The following is a 16787-nucleotide window of genomic DNA, read 5'->3' as shown; positions in this document are numbered from 1 at the left end:
GTGTAACCCTCCATTGTAGATGGTGGCTGCCAGGCAGAGATTGCTCAGGCTAGAAAGGACAGATTTTATAATGGTAAGCTGCGTACCTGTTTTTCCAGAGCGTCACTTCCAACCATGTAGGTCCACACCTGTGATGTGTAGTAACTGGTTTGCTGATGCCTGGTAGCCCTACCATTTTGCTGCGACATTACTGCAGTGCTGGCCCCTTCTTGCCTGGCATATAGTATGGTAATCAGGTGGTGGTGTTGCTGCATCTGATAATGGTATTTTGTTGGCTCTGCGCTCACCTGCTCTTGTGGCATTTTGCAACAGCTGTGCAGCATCACTATTTTGCTCAGCAGCACCAAGAAAATTGTGGTGATTCCACAGTTCATTAAATCTGATATTGACAACAATTTCACAATGGTATCATATGTATCAAAAATAAGTACAAAAATTCCAATCTGTTTGAAAAATAGATACCAGTATGATACACAGTCATTTAAATATATTTGTAAGTGTGATGTAAAAAACCAGCAGCAAATAGTAAATTCTTGTATTAGATATGGGAAGATGATAACCAAAACATAATAGTTTGAATTCTGCCTGCTCCCAACTCCGACCCTTTCCCTTGCACTCATGGTTTAAGTTTGTAACAATTTTTATTTATCTCACAAATAATTGCCTTTTTAAGACCTTTTCAACATACTCTTCGTTATTATAATGCCAAGAGATAGCAATATATGTGTAACAACAAGGAAATGTTATAACTGTAATGATGAAGTTTCTGTCCTCAGTATTGTGATTAATATTAAAAATCATGTGGTAGTGCATTTATCTTAATTTGGAAACAAACTTTAATAGTATTACTGAAAATACCATAAAAGTATAACATTGGTAACTGGCACATTTCAACATTGTATATGCAACTAGAATTGGAACTTATTTTCTTTGTTCTTTTCCCCCCTCCAGAATTGAAAGATCTGCTGTGGAAGCTTTGCAGGAAGCAGCGGAAATGGTTATTGTACAGTTATTTGAAGATGGCATGCTCTGTGCAGTACATGCAAAGCGAGTAACATTGTTATCTCGTGATATTCACCTAGTTCTCAGGCTGACGGGAACTCGTGTCTTTGGGACGAATTAATGATATATGTCTTCATTGGATACATTTGTTGTGTTGTAATTTTCTTTTAATGTATGACAGCATCCTGGTTCATGGATACTATTTTAACAGTTAAGTGCCATCATTGACTTTGGAAAGTGGTTTCTCTATGTATACCATTTTCAGTTGTCATTTATGAAAGTAATCTAATGGTGTTAAGTTTTATAATAATTTAAAAGTCAACAGATTATTTTTATATAGAAGCCATCAATAGTAAATACAAACATATTGTGATTTTCTTAGCCTAGACTGGTGAAACTGTGAAGTGTGCATGTGCCTTTCCTCATAAAGTTATGACATTACAGAAATGTACAGGTTAATCTTAGAACAGATGGATTTGTGATGAGGGGGGGGGGGGGGGGCACAGACAAGCTGGGTCTGACAGTCCCACATTTTATTTATATTCCAAAAAAGACATAAATATTAAGCAGCAGTGCCAAAACTACGTCTTTTACTGATATTTGTTTTTAAATGTACCATATGTTGCCTTAAAAATAAGCTTGTGTTCCACCAAAAATCTGAAAATTAAATTATTCATTATGTAGAAACCTTCGTAAACATTTACACATTATAGTGCATAGCATGAGCTAATAAAAAATGATTCACTTTTTAAGATGTATGTGTTACTGATCTGTACTGTCTACACTATCTTTGCACAACATTACAGAGTAGGGCAGACCCAGACATTTTCCATAACTTTTACAAATTTTTTTGTTTGATTGTCTTTGCATTTATGTCCTCATTCCCGTTTGGAAACACTTTCTCCTCAGTGTTAATCGCATATAGTTGTGCTGAATGTTTCTTGGGAGATTCTTCTGGTTAGCTGTCTGTGCCATGTCTGTTTTATCCATACCAAATCCATTTGCTTGAGAAATAGCTTTATTGAAATACCAAGTACCGTGTTTTCTTTGTGTACAACAAACGAATTTATACCAGTAATGTTCAAAATAGCATAAAACATATACAATGGCCTGAGTCTTGTTTGCCTTCCAAGATTATATTCTGAGCACCTGGCATCAACTTTGTCCACTCCACTCTGCTGAATTATAGAACGTGACTCTCTCTCTTGCCTTCTTTAAATAGTCTGTTTCTTCATTGATTTTATTGTTTGTATGCATCAGCAGAGTTACGCATCTATTTTTATTTTGTACATATGACACCAATATGAAATCATTGCTAAATACGAATATGGATGAATGTAGTTTTCCATTTTTGTGAGACAAGAATTCCAAAGGAATTTTTCCTTTATTGTTGCTGTGTAAGGTTGAAATCTGCGAAGTTTTCTAGCAAGATTGTTGCTTTTGAATGAATTGTCAAGGCTAATATTCCTCCCTGTTCCTTTCATTGGCTCTACAAGCCTGACCACAACATTGTTAGCTGCATTTCTCACTTTAAAAACCTGCAAGTTACTATTCCACATATACTTCCAAATTTTTTTCATCTGCCAAGATAAATATTTTGATCCCTAGTTTCCATGCTATGAAGCAATAAACGTTCTGAAAGAACATTCCAAAAAGATAGTAACATTTCACACACTGTAAGATATTCACTTGTTGCATAATGTCTTCTGCAAATTTTTGTGACTCCCTTCATAACATCACTTATAGGGACTAACTTCTCACTTTCTTTATGTTCTTGGCTTATATTGTCCAATCTGACACTTCTCAGAAGAAAAAAAAATCTTTTCAGTGACATACTTGGAGGAATGATTTGTTCCTATGCCACAAGAGTTCATATTTGTTTTACTGCCGTGAATAAATGTACAAAAGACTCAAAAATGCTTTAAACTCCTCTTTTTTTTAAGTTTCTTGTAATATGTGGGTCATTTTTGTAAAAAGATACTATGTGAGCTACTTACGTATTTGTCCTCTCTAATCAAATGAACAGTTTTCAGGCCTCGACAGTGATGTTAGCTTTTCTGGCTCAGTCACTGATACCAAGCAAATGTGTAACTATATTGTAAGATTTGGAGTGAACATTTTGGCTGGGAACATTTTTCAGGCATTTAATTTGTACCTTTCTCCACAAACTGTAAGATAGTGATTCACTGGAAGAGGGATTGCATCTAATCATACTAGTTTATAGAGAATGTCAATGTTAATGAATGTACTCATATTTGTGACAGGAATGTCATTATCTTCATTGACTGAGAGACCCAGTTTGTCAGTTCTAGGGTGAGTAGCTAACATGCCATTGTCAATTAAAAAAATTGTTTTTAAGCCTTTTTTTAACCTCTTTGTGTAAAAATGCAGATACTGTTGTGTTCTGTCCGGTTATGTTAAACAGTCAAGTGTAAAAATGAAGGGTCAGTCTAGGCCTAGAAAAATAATCTTTATATTGATTTTTTTCTATGGAAAATACACTTTGACAATCGAAGGAGATCATTTTCCTATGTCTTTTTATAATCACTCTCTTAAAGTAATTATGTAGTCAAATAAAAACATGTGCAATTATATTTTTCTAAAAATAAATATAAGACTTATAAGTATGGTAGCAGAAAAAGTGTTTGTGTGTTTGCTGCATAGTAGTGGTTCCAGTATAACATACAGAGGTGTTGTTATTCACCTTGTATAAGCTCATACCACTTACTGCATTTTTCAGTAGTATAATTTGTTGTGATTGGTGATAGAAACACGCTAACATAGTTAACATGTGATTTTTCATGAATTTTTATTCATGTAAGGGTAGTAACATGACGTTGCTGTCACAGTGGAAATCTAATTTAACAAGTATAACAGGAAACACATATGGAACTTCTTGTCACCCACCCATTACTCATACAAATGTGCTCTAGGTAGATGCACCTTTGTTGAAACTGACTGAGAAATAGGTGTTGAAATAGGCTATTGTCTGTAATATAGTTGACACCAGATTCACAGTTCACAAACTGTAATTGCACTGCTGAATGAACCACTGACTGTTTATGGTCAGTTTGAGTTTCATGTACTTGTATTATGCACAGATAAATGGCTAGCCACGTACTGCCAGTGCAGTCCTGCATTATTGTTATTACAGTGTAGTAACCTAACATAGACATAACTACTCACAGAAGTTCACATTTGGCAAACAAGTAACGAAGTGTGTCACTGAATTAAACTCTTACAATACTGTCTTTCAGAGCTAATAATCAATTCAGTACAAACACAATGTACACTGTAATTAGCATATGGAAATAATACAGTTCATAGTCAAATTCTATTGTCACAGTTTGCAAGAACTATTATTGTTGTTAAAGATAATTACACATTCACTGTCCAATTAATTGTTTTAAAATTTTGTTTTTATGGGGGTCCACAACCTCATTGTGCTTCAAGAAGATTAGATTAGATTAATACTTGTTCCATAGATCATGAATACGACACTTCGTAATGATGTGGAACGTGTCAGGTTAATGAAAGATGTCTGTACAAGATATTACATTACACAAAATATTGTATGACACTAATGCTTAAGTTAGTTTAACACTTGTTTTAAGAATCATGAAAGAAGGTTGTATACGTGGAAGAACCCTGGAGATACTAAAAGGTATCAGATAGATTATATAATGGTAAGACAGCGATTTAGGAACCAGGTTTTAAGTTGTAAGACATTTCCAGGGGCAGATGTGGACTCTGACCACAATCTATTGGTTATGACCTGTAGATTAAAACTGAAGAAACTGCAAAAATGTGGGAAATTAAGGAGATGGGACCTGGATAAACTGAAAGAACCAGAGGTTGTACAGAGTTTCAGGGAGAGCATAAGGGAACAATTGACAGGAATAGGGGAAAGAAATACAGTAGAAGAAGAATGGGTAGCTCTGAGGGATGAAGTAGTGAAGGGAGCAGAGAATAAAGTAGGTAAAAAGACGAGGGCTGCTAGAAATCCTTGGGTAACAGAAGAAATATTGAATTTAATTGATGAAAGGAGAAAATATAAAAATGCAGTAAATGAAGCAGGCAAAAAGGAATACAAACGTCTCAAAAATGAGATCGACAGGAAGTGCAAAATGGCTAAACAGGGATGGCTAGAGGACAAATGTAAGGATGTAGAAGCTTATCTCACTAGCGGTAAGATAGATACTGCATACAGGAAAATTAAAGAGACATTTGGAGAGAAGAGAACCACGTGTATGAATATCAAGAGCTCAGATGGGAACCCAGTTCTAAGCAAAGAAGGGAAGGCAGAAAGGTGGAAGGAGTATATAGAAGGTTTATACAAGGGTGATGTACTTGAGGACAATGTTATGGAAATAGAAGAGGATGTAGATGAAGACGAAATGGGTGATACGATACTGCGTGAAGAGTTTGACAGAGCAGTGAAAGACCTGAGTCGAAACAAGGCCCCTGGAGTAGACAACATTCCATTAGAACTACTGACGGCCTTGGGAGAACCAGTCATGACAAAACTTTACCAGCTGGTGAGCAAGATGTATGAGACAGGCGAAATACCCTCCGACTTCAAGAAGAATATAATAATTCCAATCCCAAAGAAAGCAGGTGCTGACAGATGTGAAAATTACCGAACTATCAGTTTAATAAGTCACAGCTGCAAAATACTAACGCGAATTCTTTACAGACGAATGGAAAAACTGGTAGATGCGGACCTCGGGGAGGATCAGTTTGGATTCCGTCGAAATGTTGGAACACGTGAGGCAATACTGACCTTACGACTTATCTTAGAAGAAAGATTAAGAAAAGGCAAACCTACGTTTCTAGCATTTGTAGACTTAGAGAAAGCTTTTGACAATGTTGACTGGAATACTCTTTTTCAAATTCTAAAGGTGGCAGGGGTAAAATACAGGGAGCGAAAGGCTATTTACAATTTGTACAGAAACCAGATGGCAGTCATAAGAGTCGAGGGGCATGAAAGGGAAGCAGTGGTTGGGAAAGGAGTGAGACAGGGTTGTAGCCTCTCCCCGATGTTATTCAATCTGTATATTGAGCAAGCAGTAAAGGAAACAAAAGAAAAATTTGGAGTAGGTATTAAAATCCATGGAGACGAAGCAAAAACTTTGAGATTTGCCGATGACATTGTAATTCTGTCAGAGACAGCAAAGGACTTGGAAGAGCAGTTGAACGGAATGGACAGTGTCTTGAAAGGAGGATATAAGATGAACATCAACAAAAGCAAAACGAGGATAATGGAATGTAGTCGAATTAAGTCGGGTGATGCTGAGGGAATTAGATTAGGAAATGAGACACTTAAAGTAGTAAAGGAGTTTTGCTATTTAGGAAGTAAAATAACTGACGATGGTCGAAGTAGAGAGGATATAAAATGTAGACTGGCAATGGCAAGGAAAGCGTTTCTGAAGAAGAGAAATTTGTTAACATCGAATATAGATTTAAGTGTCAGGAAGTCATTTCTGAAAATATTTGTTTGGAGTGTAGCCATGTATGGAAGTGAAACATGGACGATAACTAGTTTGGACAAGAAGAGAATAGAAGCTTTCGAAATGTGGTGCTACAGAAGAATACTGAAGATAAGGTGGATAGATCACGTAACTAATGAGGAGGTATTGAATAGGATTGGGGAGAAGAGAAGTTTGTGGCACAACTTGACTAGAAGAAGGGATCGGTTGGTAGGACATGTTTTGAGGCATCAAGGGATCACAAATTTAGCATTGGAGGGCAGTGTGGAGGGTAAAAATCGTAGAGGGAGACCGAGAGATGAGTACACTAAACAGATTCAGAAGGATGTAGGTTGCAGTAGGTACTGGGAGATGAAGAAGCTTGCACAGGATAGAGTAGCATGGAGAGCTGCATCAAACCAGTCTCAGGACTGAAGACAACAACAACAACCCTTAATTTATATCTAAAAATTCAGCCAATGAGTAGGAGTTGTCATCTAGAAATTCTTTTAATTTATCTTTAAATGTTGGTTGACTATCTGTCAGGCTTTTGATGCTGTTTGGTAGGTGACCAAAGACTTTTGTGGCAGCATAATTTACCCCTTTCTGTGCCAAAGTCAGATTTAACCCTGCATAGTGAAGATCATCCTTTCTCCTGGTGTTATAGCTATGCACACTGCTATTACTTTTGAACTGGGCTGGATTATTAACAACAAATTTCATAAGTGGATATATATACTGTGAGGATCCCTAGATCCTTAAATAGATGTCTGCAGAATGACCGTGGGTGGGCTCCAGCAATTATTCTGATTACACGTTTTTGAGCAATGAATACTTTTCTACTCAACGATGAATTACCCCAGAATATGATACCATACGAAATCAGTGAATGAAAGTAGGCATAGTAAGCTAATTTACTGAGATTCTTATCACCGAAATTTACAATAACCCTAATAGCATCATAGCCGAACTCAGACGTTTCAGCTGACCATCAATGTGTTGCTTCCAGTTTAACCTCTCATCAATGGACACACCTAAAAATTTTGAAAATTCTACCTTAGCTACAGATTTCTGTTCAAAGTCTATATTTATTACTGGACTTGTGCTATTTACTGTATGGAACTGTATATACTGTGTTTTATCAAAATTTAAAGAGAATCCATTTGCTGAGAACCACTTAATAATTTTGTGAAAAAGATCATTTACAATTACATCACTTAGTTCTTGGTTTTTGGATGTTATTACTATACTAGTATCATCAGCAAAAAGAACTAACTTTGCATCTTCATCAATATGGAATGGTAAGTCATTGATGTATATCAAGAACAGTAAAGGACCTAAGACCGAACCCTGTGGGACCGCGTACTTGATAGCCCCCCCAGTTTGAGGAATCAGCTGTTGTATTAACATTACATGAACTATTTATTTAAACTTTCTGCATTCTTCCAGTTAAGTATGAATTAAACCATTTATGCACTGCCCCCCTCAAACCATAATGATTTAGCTTATCTAAAAGAATTCCATGATTTACACACTCAAAGGCCTTTGTGAGATCACAAAAAATACCAGTGGGTGATGTCCGGTTATTCAGAGCATTTAATATTTGATCAGTGAAAGCGTATATAGCATTTTCTGTTGAAAAGCCTTTCTGAAAGCCAAACTGACATTTTGTTAGTACTTTATTTTTACAAATATGGGAGGCTACTCTTGAATAAATTACTTTCTCAAACATTTTTGATAGAGCTGTCAGAAGAGAGATTGGGCGATAGTTGTTGACATCCGACGTATCCCCCTTTTTATGCAAGCGTTTTACAATGGCATATTTCAGTCTATCGGGGAAAACACCCTGCTCCAAAGAGCTATTACATACGTGGCTGAGAATCCTACTTATCTGTAGGGAACAAGCTTTAAGTATCTTGCTGGAAATGCCATCAATTCCGTAAGAGCTTTTACTTTTCAGTGAGTTTATTATTTTACTGATTTCAGAGGGAGAGGTTCGTGGAAATACAGTTGTTTCAAACTGCACAGTTATGGCCTATTCTATTAGAAGCCTCACCTCTTCTAGTGAAGATCTAGATCCTGTTTTCTCCACAACATTTAAAAAATGATTATTGAAAATATTTCCAATTTCAGATTGTTTGTTAGTACACTTGTCATTCAGTTTTATGACACTAAATTCTTCCTGTGCTCTTGGTTGCCCTGTTTCCCTTTCAATAATATTCCAAATTGCTTTAATTTTATTATCAGAGTTACTGATCTCAGACATGATACACATGCTTCTGGACTTTTTAATAACTTTTCTTAGTACCGCACAATAGTTTTTATAATATTGAACAATTTCGGGGTCGGTACTCCCTCTTGCTGTTTGATACCGTTCTCTTTTACAGTTGCAAGATATTCTTATTCCTTTAGTTAGCCAAGGTTGTTTATATGTTTTCTTGGAATTGTGTTTCACTATTTTCTTGGGAAAACAATTTTCAAATACCCTTAAAAATGTATCGTGAAATAAGTTATAATTCAAGTTTGCGTCTGGTTCCATATACACTTCATCCCAGTCTAGCTCCTTTAGGCTTTCCCTAAAGTTTGTAGTATTCATATTGTTAATTGAACACACTGCTTTGAAATTCTGATTTGATATACTGCATGGAGCTGTGTCATGTACTGTAACTAGCTGTGCACCATGATCTGAAAGACCATTCTCAACAGGATAAGCATTTATGTCCTTAAAGTTAGAAAAGAATGAAAACATGGTGCAAGTAGACAGTAATCTGTTCATTATCTGTGCAATAAGCCAGTTTGAAGCATGTGTCACTTTCAGCCATCTGTAATACATTAATAAAATGATGACATTGGTTTATAAATTAATTTTCTACAATCTTTCTCATGTAAGTAACTTCATAAACCAAATTATTTACATATTGTTAGCTGATTGCCTCATTTCACATTTTACTACATTGTTGCTACGTGTGGACATGTTTACATTGTATTTCTGCGCATATGCGGCACAAAACAATGCTGTAGTGTATATCATTACGTCCAGTAGCCGACACATACAGAAAGCTGCCATATTGTAGTAGAGGCACAGATATTATTGTATGACCAAAGATGTTTAGAATGCTCTCTAGGATGATTGATAATCTTAAATAAGCTGCTCGTGCAGTATTCATTGGCGTATTACGTTCCTTATTCATGCATGTGCTGCCTTGTTGAAAGTAGATGATCAAAACTCATACATTTTATGAGATGTTTTTCATAAAGTGTCTGTATTTTTTCAACATCAACTTTGTCCCATTTGAAGCAATCCCCCTCAGATATAATACACATGTGCCAACACTTTTTCCAATCTTGGTAGCACTTCTGGAACTCACTGTTAGTTACTGTGTTAAGCTCCTTAAGCCATTGTGTTTTTATCTCTTCAGTGGTCGTTTCTTGGTTCTCTTCAGCCTTGGAAATGGAAAGAAGTCTGAGAGGGCCATGTTTGGTGAATAAAGTGGCTGATGCAACATAACAGATTTATCTTTTGCCAAAAACCTGAACAAACATTGAGGCATGAGCGGGAGCATTATTGTGATGCAATGTTCATAGTTTTGCCACAATTTTGATCATTTCCTTTGGATTGTTTCTGGCAAATGGCACATGAATTCCAGGTGGTATTCCTTATTGAGCATACAACCATAAAGTAGGAATGCTTGCTGTACTATCCTATTATAATTGGGGAAAAAAACAGTGATAAGAATATTCACATTGATAACGTACCAATATTTTTCAGCCTTGGTTCTGTAGGCAGTTTTCGTTGGGACAATTGGCCTCGAGTTCAATGTCAAACCTGTGTTAGAAGTTCTGGATTGTTATCAGCTCGATTCAGCAATTCAAGAGTAATGTGTAAGTGACATTGCTTTTTGTCAGAATTCAACAATTTCAGAAAAACTTTGCTGCTATACATTTCCTGCCCAAAACATCTGAAAAGATTGCCAACATCATCAGTAAACTACTCTTGATAGTGATTCAGTGATTTTCCCAAACTGCTTTCTTTATTTCTTCCACTTTGTCATCAGTAGTTGACGTGCTAGGGCATCCAGTGCGGTTGTCATCTTGACCCTCGAAATGGTTACACTACTCATAAACTTGTGTTACTCGTATTGGATTCGCCAAAAGCCTCAATCAACATTTCAAATGCGGTGCTGTACTTTATTCCATTTTTCAAGCCAGATTTAATGCAAAATTTTTGATCCATCATTTTTCATAAGCAAAAACTTGCGAAGTGCTCAAAAACATATGTAACCTTTCCGACCATCAACAATTAACTAAATATTCAAAACAGCTGAAAATGCAAATATACATCGAGGGATATGTTCTATCAACAAAATTATTAAAAAAAAAAATCTGAAAATTGCATGTATAAAGCCGACTAAATTAAATAATTCCTGTTACTTTTTGATCACAACTTGTGTATGATGCCACACATACTATTAGAATTTGCAGTGCGCAGTGTGAACTACAGGAATGTTATGTCTAGGCTCTTAATGAGGCATGACAGTCAGTCTATAAAATGGATCATTAGTGATATAGTTACAAATGCTTCCGGCTAATAACAAATTTGAAGGTGCGTACATCGTGTGGTGCATTAGAGCCATTAATACATTATATATACACTGTAAGATCAAAAGTATCCGGACATCCCCCAAAAACATACATTTTTCACATTAGGTGCATTCTGCTGCCACATACTGCCAGGTACTCCATATCAGCGACTAGTCATTAGACATCGTGAGAGAGCAGAATGGGGCTCTCCGCAGAAGTCACGGACTTCGAATGTGGTCAGGTGATTAGGTGTCACTTGTGTCACATGTCTGTACGAGAGATTTTCACACTCCTAAACATTGCTAGGTCCACTGTTTCAGATGTAATAGTGAAATGGAAATGTGAAGGGACACATACAGCAGAAAAACGTACAGGACAACCTCCTCTGTTGACTGACACAGACCGCTGACAGTTGAAGAGGGTCATAATATGTAATAGGCAGACATCTATCCATGCCATCACACCAAATTGCATCAGAATCCACTGGAAGTACTACAGCAGTTAGACGGGGGGTGAGAAAACTTGGATTTCATGGTCGAGCGGCTGCTTATAAGCCATGCGTCACGCCAGTAAATGCCAAACGACACCTCGCTTAGTTTAAGGAGCATAAATGTTGGACAATTGAACAGTGGAAAAACATTGCGTGGAATGACAAATCATGTTACCAATGTGGCGACCCGATGGCAGGCTATGGGTATGGCAAATGCTCGGTGAATATCATCTGCCAGCACGTGTAGTGCCAAAATTCGGAGGCGGTGGTATTATGGTGTGGTTGTTTTTTTCATGGAGGGGGCTTGTACCCCTTGTTTTGCATGGCACTATCACAGCACAGGCCTACATTGGTGTTTTAAGCACCTTCTTGCTTCCCACCGTTAAAGAGCAATTTGGGGATGGTGATTGCATCTTTCTACACGATTGAGCCCTGATCATGATCATGGCCTGTGGCATAGTGGCTACACGACAATAACATCCCTCTAATGGACTGGCCTGCACACAGTCATGACCTAAATCCTGTAGAACACCGCTGGGATTTTTTGTGACGTTGACTTTGTGCCAGGCTTCACCAACCGACATGGATACCTCTCCTCATTGCAGCACTCTGTGAAGAATGGGCTGCCATTCCCAAAGAAACCTTCTAGCACTTGACTGGACATATTCCTGCGAGAGTGGTAGCTGTCATCAAGGCTAAGGGTGGACCAACACCATATTCAATTCCAGCATTACTGATGGAGGGCGCCGTGCCATGAACTTGTAAGTCCTTTTCAGCCAGGTGTCCAGGTACTTTTGATCACGTAGTGTATACTAGTGCGGTTTCACTTCATCTTTCATTCAGTGTCACAATAAACTTTGAAAATAATGTGGGATTACACCCAATCAGCACAATTATTTCAACAGACATTACTGTAAAGATTTTAGAACCTACAGGTGTTACATGAGGGAGAAGGACCTATTTAGGATAGCCTGCATGGGTCTTCTAAATTACTGTACAACTTTATGCAATATAGAAGTAGCAGCTACAGTTTTTAGAAAAATAGCCTCACTCATAGCTCATACTTCTTGTCTTACGGTACTAGTAGATTGGCAACTCTTTCATATTGTGGCAAGTTACACATACAATTATAATATTCATTGTCATGTTAAAACAACTAGTGATATGATATGCTGGACTTCCACATGGAGGATATTAGTGACACTATAAACTGAAATCTCCATTGGTAAATAATAAAGATGATGAACTGAATGTTTGAAACCAACATTACAGTTCATATGTAATTCTCTAAGTTAAAATAGTACTCTTTTTTTTTTCAAGTTTGAGTAGCCTTCATGATAGCTATTTATGATTAAAGTATTAGTAAAATATAGCATTATTAATTAAGCATAAAAACAAGGTGCCACATTACATAATACCTTCATATCGCTACTTAGTTACATGTACTGAAATGATGTGGAATGAGTCGGTTTACAGGATATCTATACATTAATGAACACATTATTATTATTTTTAGTCCTGCTCATGCAATACCCCCTGCCCCCATCCCCTCTCATGCACCCACAAGAAGATAGACAGACACACACAGTGAGAGAGAAAACCATAGCTTAGCTGCGCTCTCAATGCAGTTAATAATTGGATGGATTGGAAGATTTTCTTAATGCAGCTTTGGTTGGGCCTGTAATTTTGGACTTTGGGGATTCATAATAATGCACTCTTTACTGGCTGTATTGGAAGGAATAAAATCACAACCTTTGATGGCCTTCTTAATTAATGCATTGAATTTGTTGGTTGGACCATAAGTCACTTTTATAATGCCATTATCTCTAAAAAAAATTCCTCTATATTTTTATTCTTTTATAATACTAATATATTACTTCTAACTCCTTTCACTGGAATAGCCTGATTATCCCTTAATTTTTGATTAATTTGTTGCATGATCTTAGCCTCTGGTGGTTTCTTACACCTTTCATATTTGTCATGTGTAATGTGTTTTCAATTAGCATTTACTGCTTTGGATGTGATGCTATTGTATTCTTGCACAGACAATTGCACCTCATGTAGTGCCACCATAGTGTTAACGATTATGTTTTTAATTGCCTTCCTCTCTGCAATCTTGGTTTGACATTGAATTTAAATCCCTTCTCTAAAATTTTCTTCTTCTTCTTCTTCTTCGTTGTCGTCTTTGGATAACATCCCCCCCCCCCCCCCCCCCAAATTTAATTACACTATTTAGTTTACCTAAATATGTGCTTCTGTTTCAGTAACAATATTTTAACTACGAATTTCTCTGAAACAAAGTGAATGCAGGAGCTGCTAAAATATTTTTGTCATTGATTGTGTGGATAGATTAATTGTTTATATAGCTTTTTCATCTACTTTATCAGTGCGTGTACAGTTTGACAGAGCACTGAAAGACCTGAGTTTAAACAAGGCCCCCGGAGTAGACAACATTCCATTGGAACTACTGACAGCCTTGGGAGAGCCAGTCCTGACAAAACTACCATCTGGTGAGCAAGATGTATGAGGCAGGCGAAATACCCTCAGACTTCAAGAAGTATTTAATAATTTCAATCCTAAAGAAAGCAGGGGTTGAGAGATGTGAAAATTACCGAACTATCAGTTTAATAAGCCATGGCTGCAAAATACTAACACATATTCTTTACAGACGAATGGAAAAACTGGTAGAAGCTGACCTTGGGAAAGATCAGTTTGGATTCCGTAGAAATGTTGGAACACGTGAGGCAATACTGACCCTACGACTTATCTTAGAAGAAAGATTAAGCAAAGGCAAACCTACGTTTCTAGCATTTGTAGACTTGTTGTTGTTGTCTTCAGTCCTGAGACTGGTTTGATGCAGCTCTCCATGCTACTCTATCCTGTGCAAGTTGCTTCATCTCCCAGTACATACTGCAACCTACATCCTTCTGAATCTGCTTAGTGTACTCATCTCTCGGTCTCCCTCTACGATTTTTATCCTCCCCGCTGCCCTCCAATGCTAAATTTGTGATCCCTTGATGCCTCAAAACATGTCCTACCAACCGATCCCTTCTTCTAGTCAAGTTGTGCCACAAACTTCTCTTCTCCCCAATCCTATTCAATACCTCCTCATTAGTTACGTGATCTATCCACTTTATCTTCAGTATTCTTCTGTAGCACCACATTTCGAAAGCTTCTATTCTCTTCTTGTCCAAACTAGTTATTGTCCATGTTTCACTTCCATACATGGCTACACTCCAAACAAATACTTTCAGAAACGACTTCCTGATACATAAATCTATATTCGATGTTAACAAATTTCTCTTCTTCAGAAACGCTTTCCTTGCCATTGCCAGTCTACATTTTATATCCTCTCTACTTCGACCATCATCAGTTATTTTACTTCCTAAATAGCAAAACTCCTTTACTACTTTAAGTGTCTCATTTCCTAATCTAATTCCCTCAGCATCACCCGATTTAATTTGACTACATTCCATTATCCTCGTTTTGCTTTTGTTAATGTTCATCTTATATCCTCCTTTCAAGACACTGTCCATTCCGTTAAACTGCTCTTCCAAGTCCTTTGCCGTCTCTGACAGAATTACAATGTCATCGGCGAACCTCAAAGTTTTTACTTCGTCTCCATGAATTTTAATACCTACTCCAAATTTTTCTTTTGTTTCCTTTACTGCTTGCTCAATATACAGATTGAATAACATCGGGGAGAGGCTACAACCCTGTCTCACTCCTTTCCCAACCAATGCTTCCCTTTCATGCCCCTCGACTCTTATGACTGCCATCTGGTTTCTGTACAAATTGTAAATAGCCTTTCGCTCCCTGTATTTTACCCCTGCCACCTTTAGAATTTGAAAGAGAGTATTCCAGTCAACATTGTCAAAAGCTTTCTCTAAGTCTACAAATGCTAGAAACGTAGGTTTGCCTTTTCTTAATCTTTCTTCTAAGATAAGTCGTAAGGTCAGTATTGCCTAACGTGTTTCAACATTTCGACGGAATCCAAACTGATCCTCCCCGAGGTCTGCATCTACCAGTTTTTCCATTCGTCTGTAAAGAATTCGCGTTAGTATTTTGCAGCCGTGGCTTATTAAACTGATAGTTCGGTAATTTTCACATCTGTCAGCACCTGCTTTCTTTGGGATTGGAATTATTATATTCTTCTTGAAGTCTGAGGGTATTTCGCCTGTCTCATACATCTTGCTCACCAGCTGGTAGAGTTTTGTCATGACTGGCTCTCCCAAGGCCGTCAGTAGTTCTAATGGAATGTTGTCTACTCCGGGGGCCTTGTTTCGACTCAGGTCTTTCAGTGCTCTGTCAAACTCTTCACGCAGTATCGTATCTCCCATTTCGTCTTCATCTACATCCTCTTCTATTTCCATAATATTGTCCTCAAGTACATCACCCTTGTATAAACCTTCTATATACTCCTTCCACCTTTCTGCCTTCCCTTCTTTGCTTAGAACTGGGCTGCCATTTGAGCTCTTGATATTCATACACGTGGTTCTCTTCTCTCCAAAGGTCTCTTTAATTTTCCTGTAGGCAGTATCTATCTTACCCCTAGTGAGATAAGCTTCTACATCCTTACATTTGTCCTCTAGCCATCCCTGTTTAGCCATTTTGCACTTCCTGTCGATCTCATTTTTGAGACGTTTGTATTCCTTTTTGCCTGCTTCATTTACTGCATTTTTATATTTTCTCCTTTCATCAATTAAATTCAATATTTCTTCTGTTACCCACGGATTTCTTGCAGCCCTCGTCTTTGTACCTACTTTATCCTCTGCTGCCTTCACTACTACATCCCTCAGAGCTACCCATTCTTCTTCTACTGTATTTCTTTCCCCTATTCCTGTCAATTGTTCCCTTATGGTCTCCCTGAAACTCTGTACAACCTCTGGTTCTTTCAGTTTATCCAGGTCCCATCTCCTTAATTTCTCACATTTTTGCAGTTTCTTCAGTTTTAATCTGCAGGTCATAACCAATAGATTGTGGTCCGAGCCCACATCTGCCCCTGGAAATGTCTTACAACTTAAAACCTGGTTCCTAAATCTCTGTCTTACCATTATATAAGCTGTCTGATACCTTTTAGTATCTCCAGGGTTCTTCCACGTATACAGCCTTCTTTCATGATTCTTAAACCAAGTGTTAACTATGATTAAGTTATGCTCTGTGCAAAATTCTAACATACGGCTTACTCTTTCATTTCTTAGCCCCAATCCATATTCACCTACTATGTTTCCTTCTCTCCCTTTTCC

At 37.4% G+C, this 16787-nt stretch overlaps 1 protein-coding gene across 3 annotated transcripts in view; it reads left to right on the top strand.

The window, feature by feature from the left end:
• The window catches only part of LOC126272803 (histone H3-3-like), an 80274-nt gene extending 76638 nt beyond the window's left edge, over positions 1-3636 (top strand). For all 3 annotated transcript variants that reach the window (XM_049975971.1, XM_049975974.1, XM_049975973.1), the window contains one exon: positions 952-3636. In XM_049975971.1, the coding sequence (XP_049831928.1) occupies positions 952-1123 (172 nt within the window). In that variant the 3' untranslated portion in view covers positions 1124-3636. The remainder of the gene's footprint in view (positions 1-951) is intronic.
• The last annotated feature ends 13151 nt before the right edge of the window (positions 3637-16787 follow it).

This window comes from Schistocerca gregaria, chromosome 5 (genome assembly GCF_023897955.1).
Source record: "Schistocerca gregaria isolate iqSchGreg1 chromosome 5, iqSchGreg1.2, whole genome shotgun sequence".
In the NCBI taxonomy this organism is placed as follows: domain Eukaryota; kingdom Metazoa; phylum Arthropoda; class Insecta; order Orthoptera; family Acrididae; genus Schistocerca; species Schistocerca gregaria.
The sequence above is the reverse complement of the archived record's forward strand: the minus strand, read 5'-3'. Positions and strand labels throughout refer to the sequence as shown.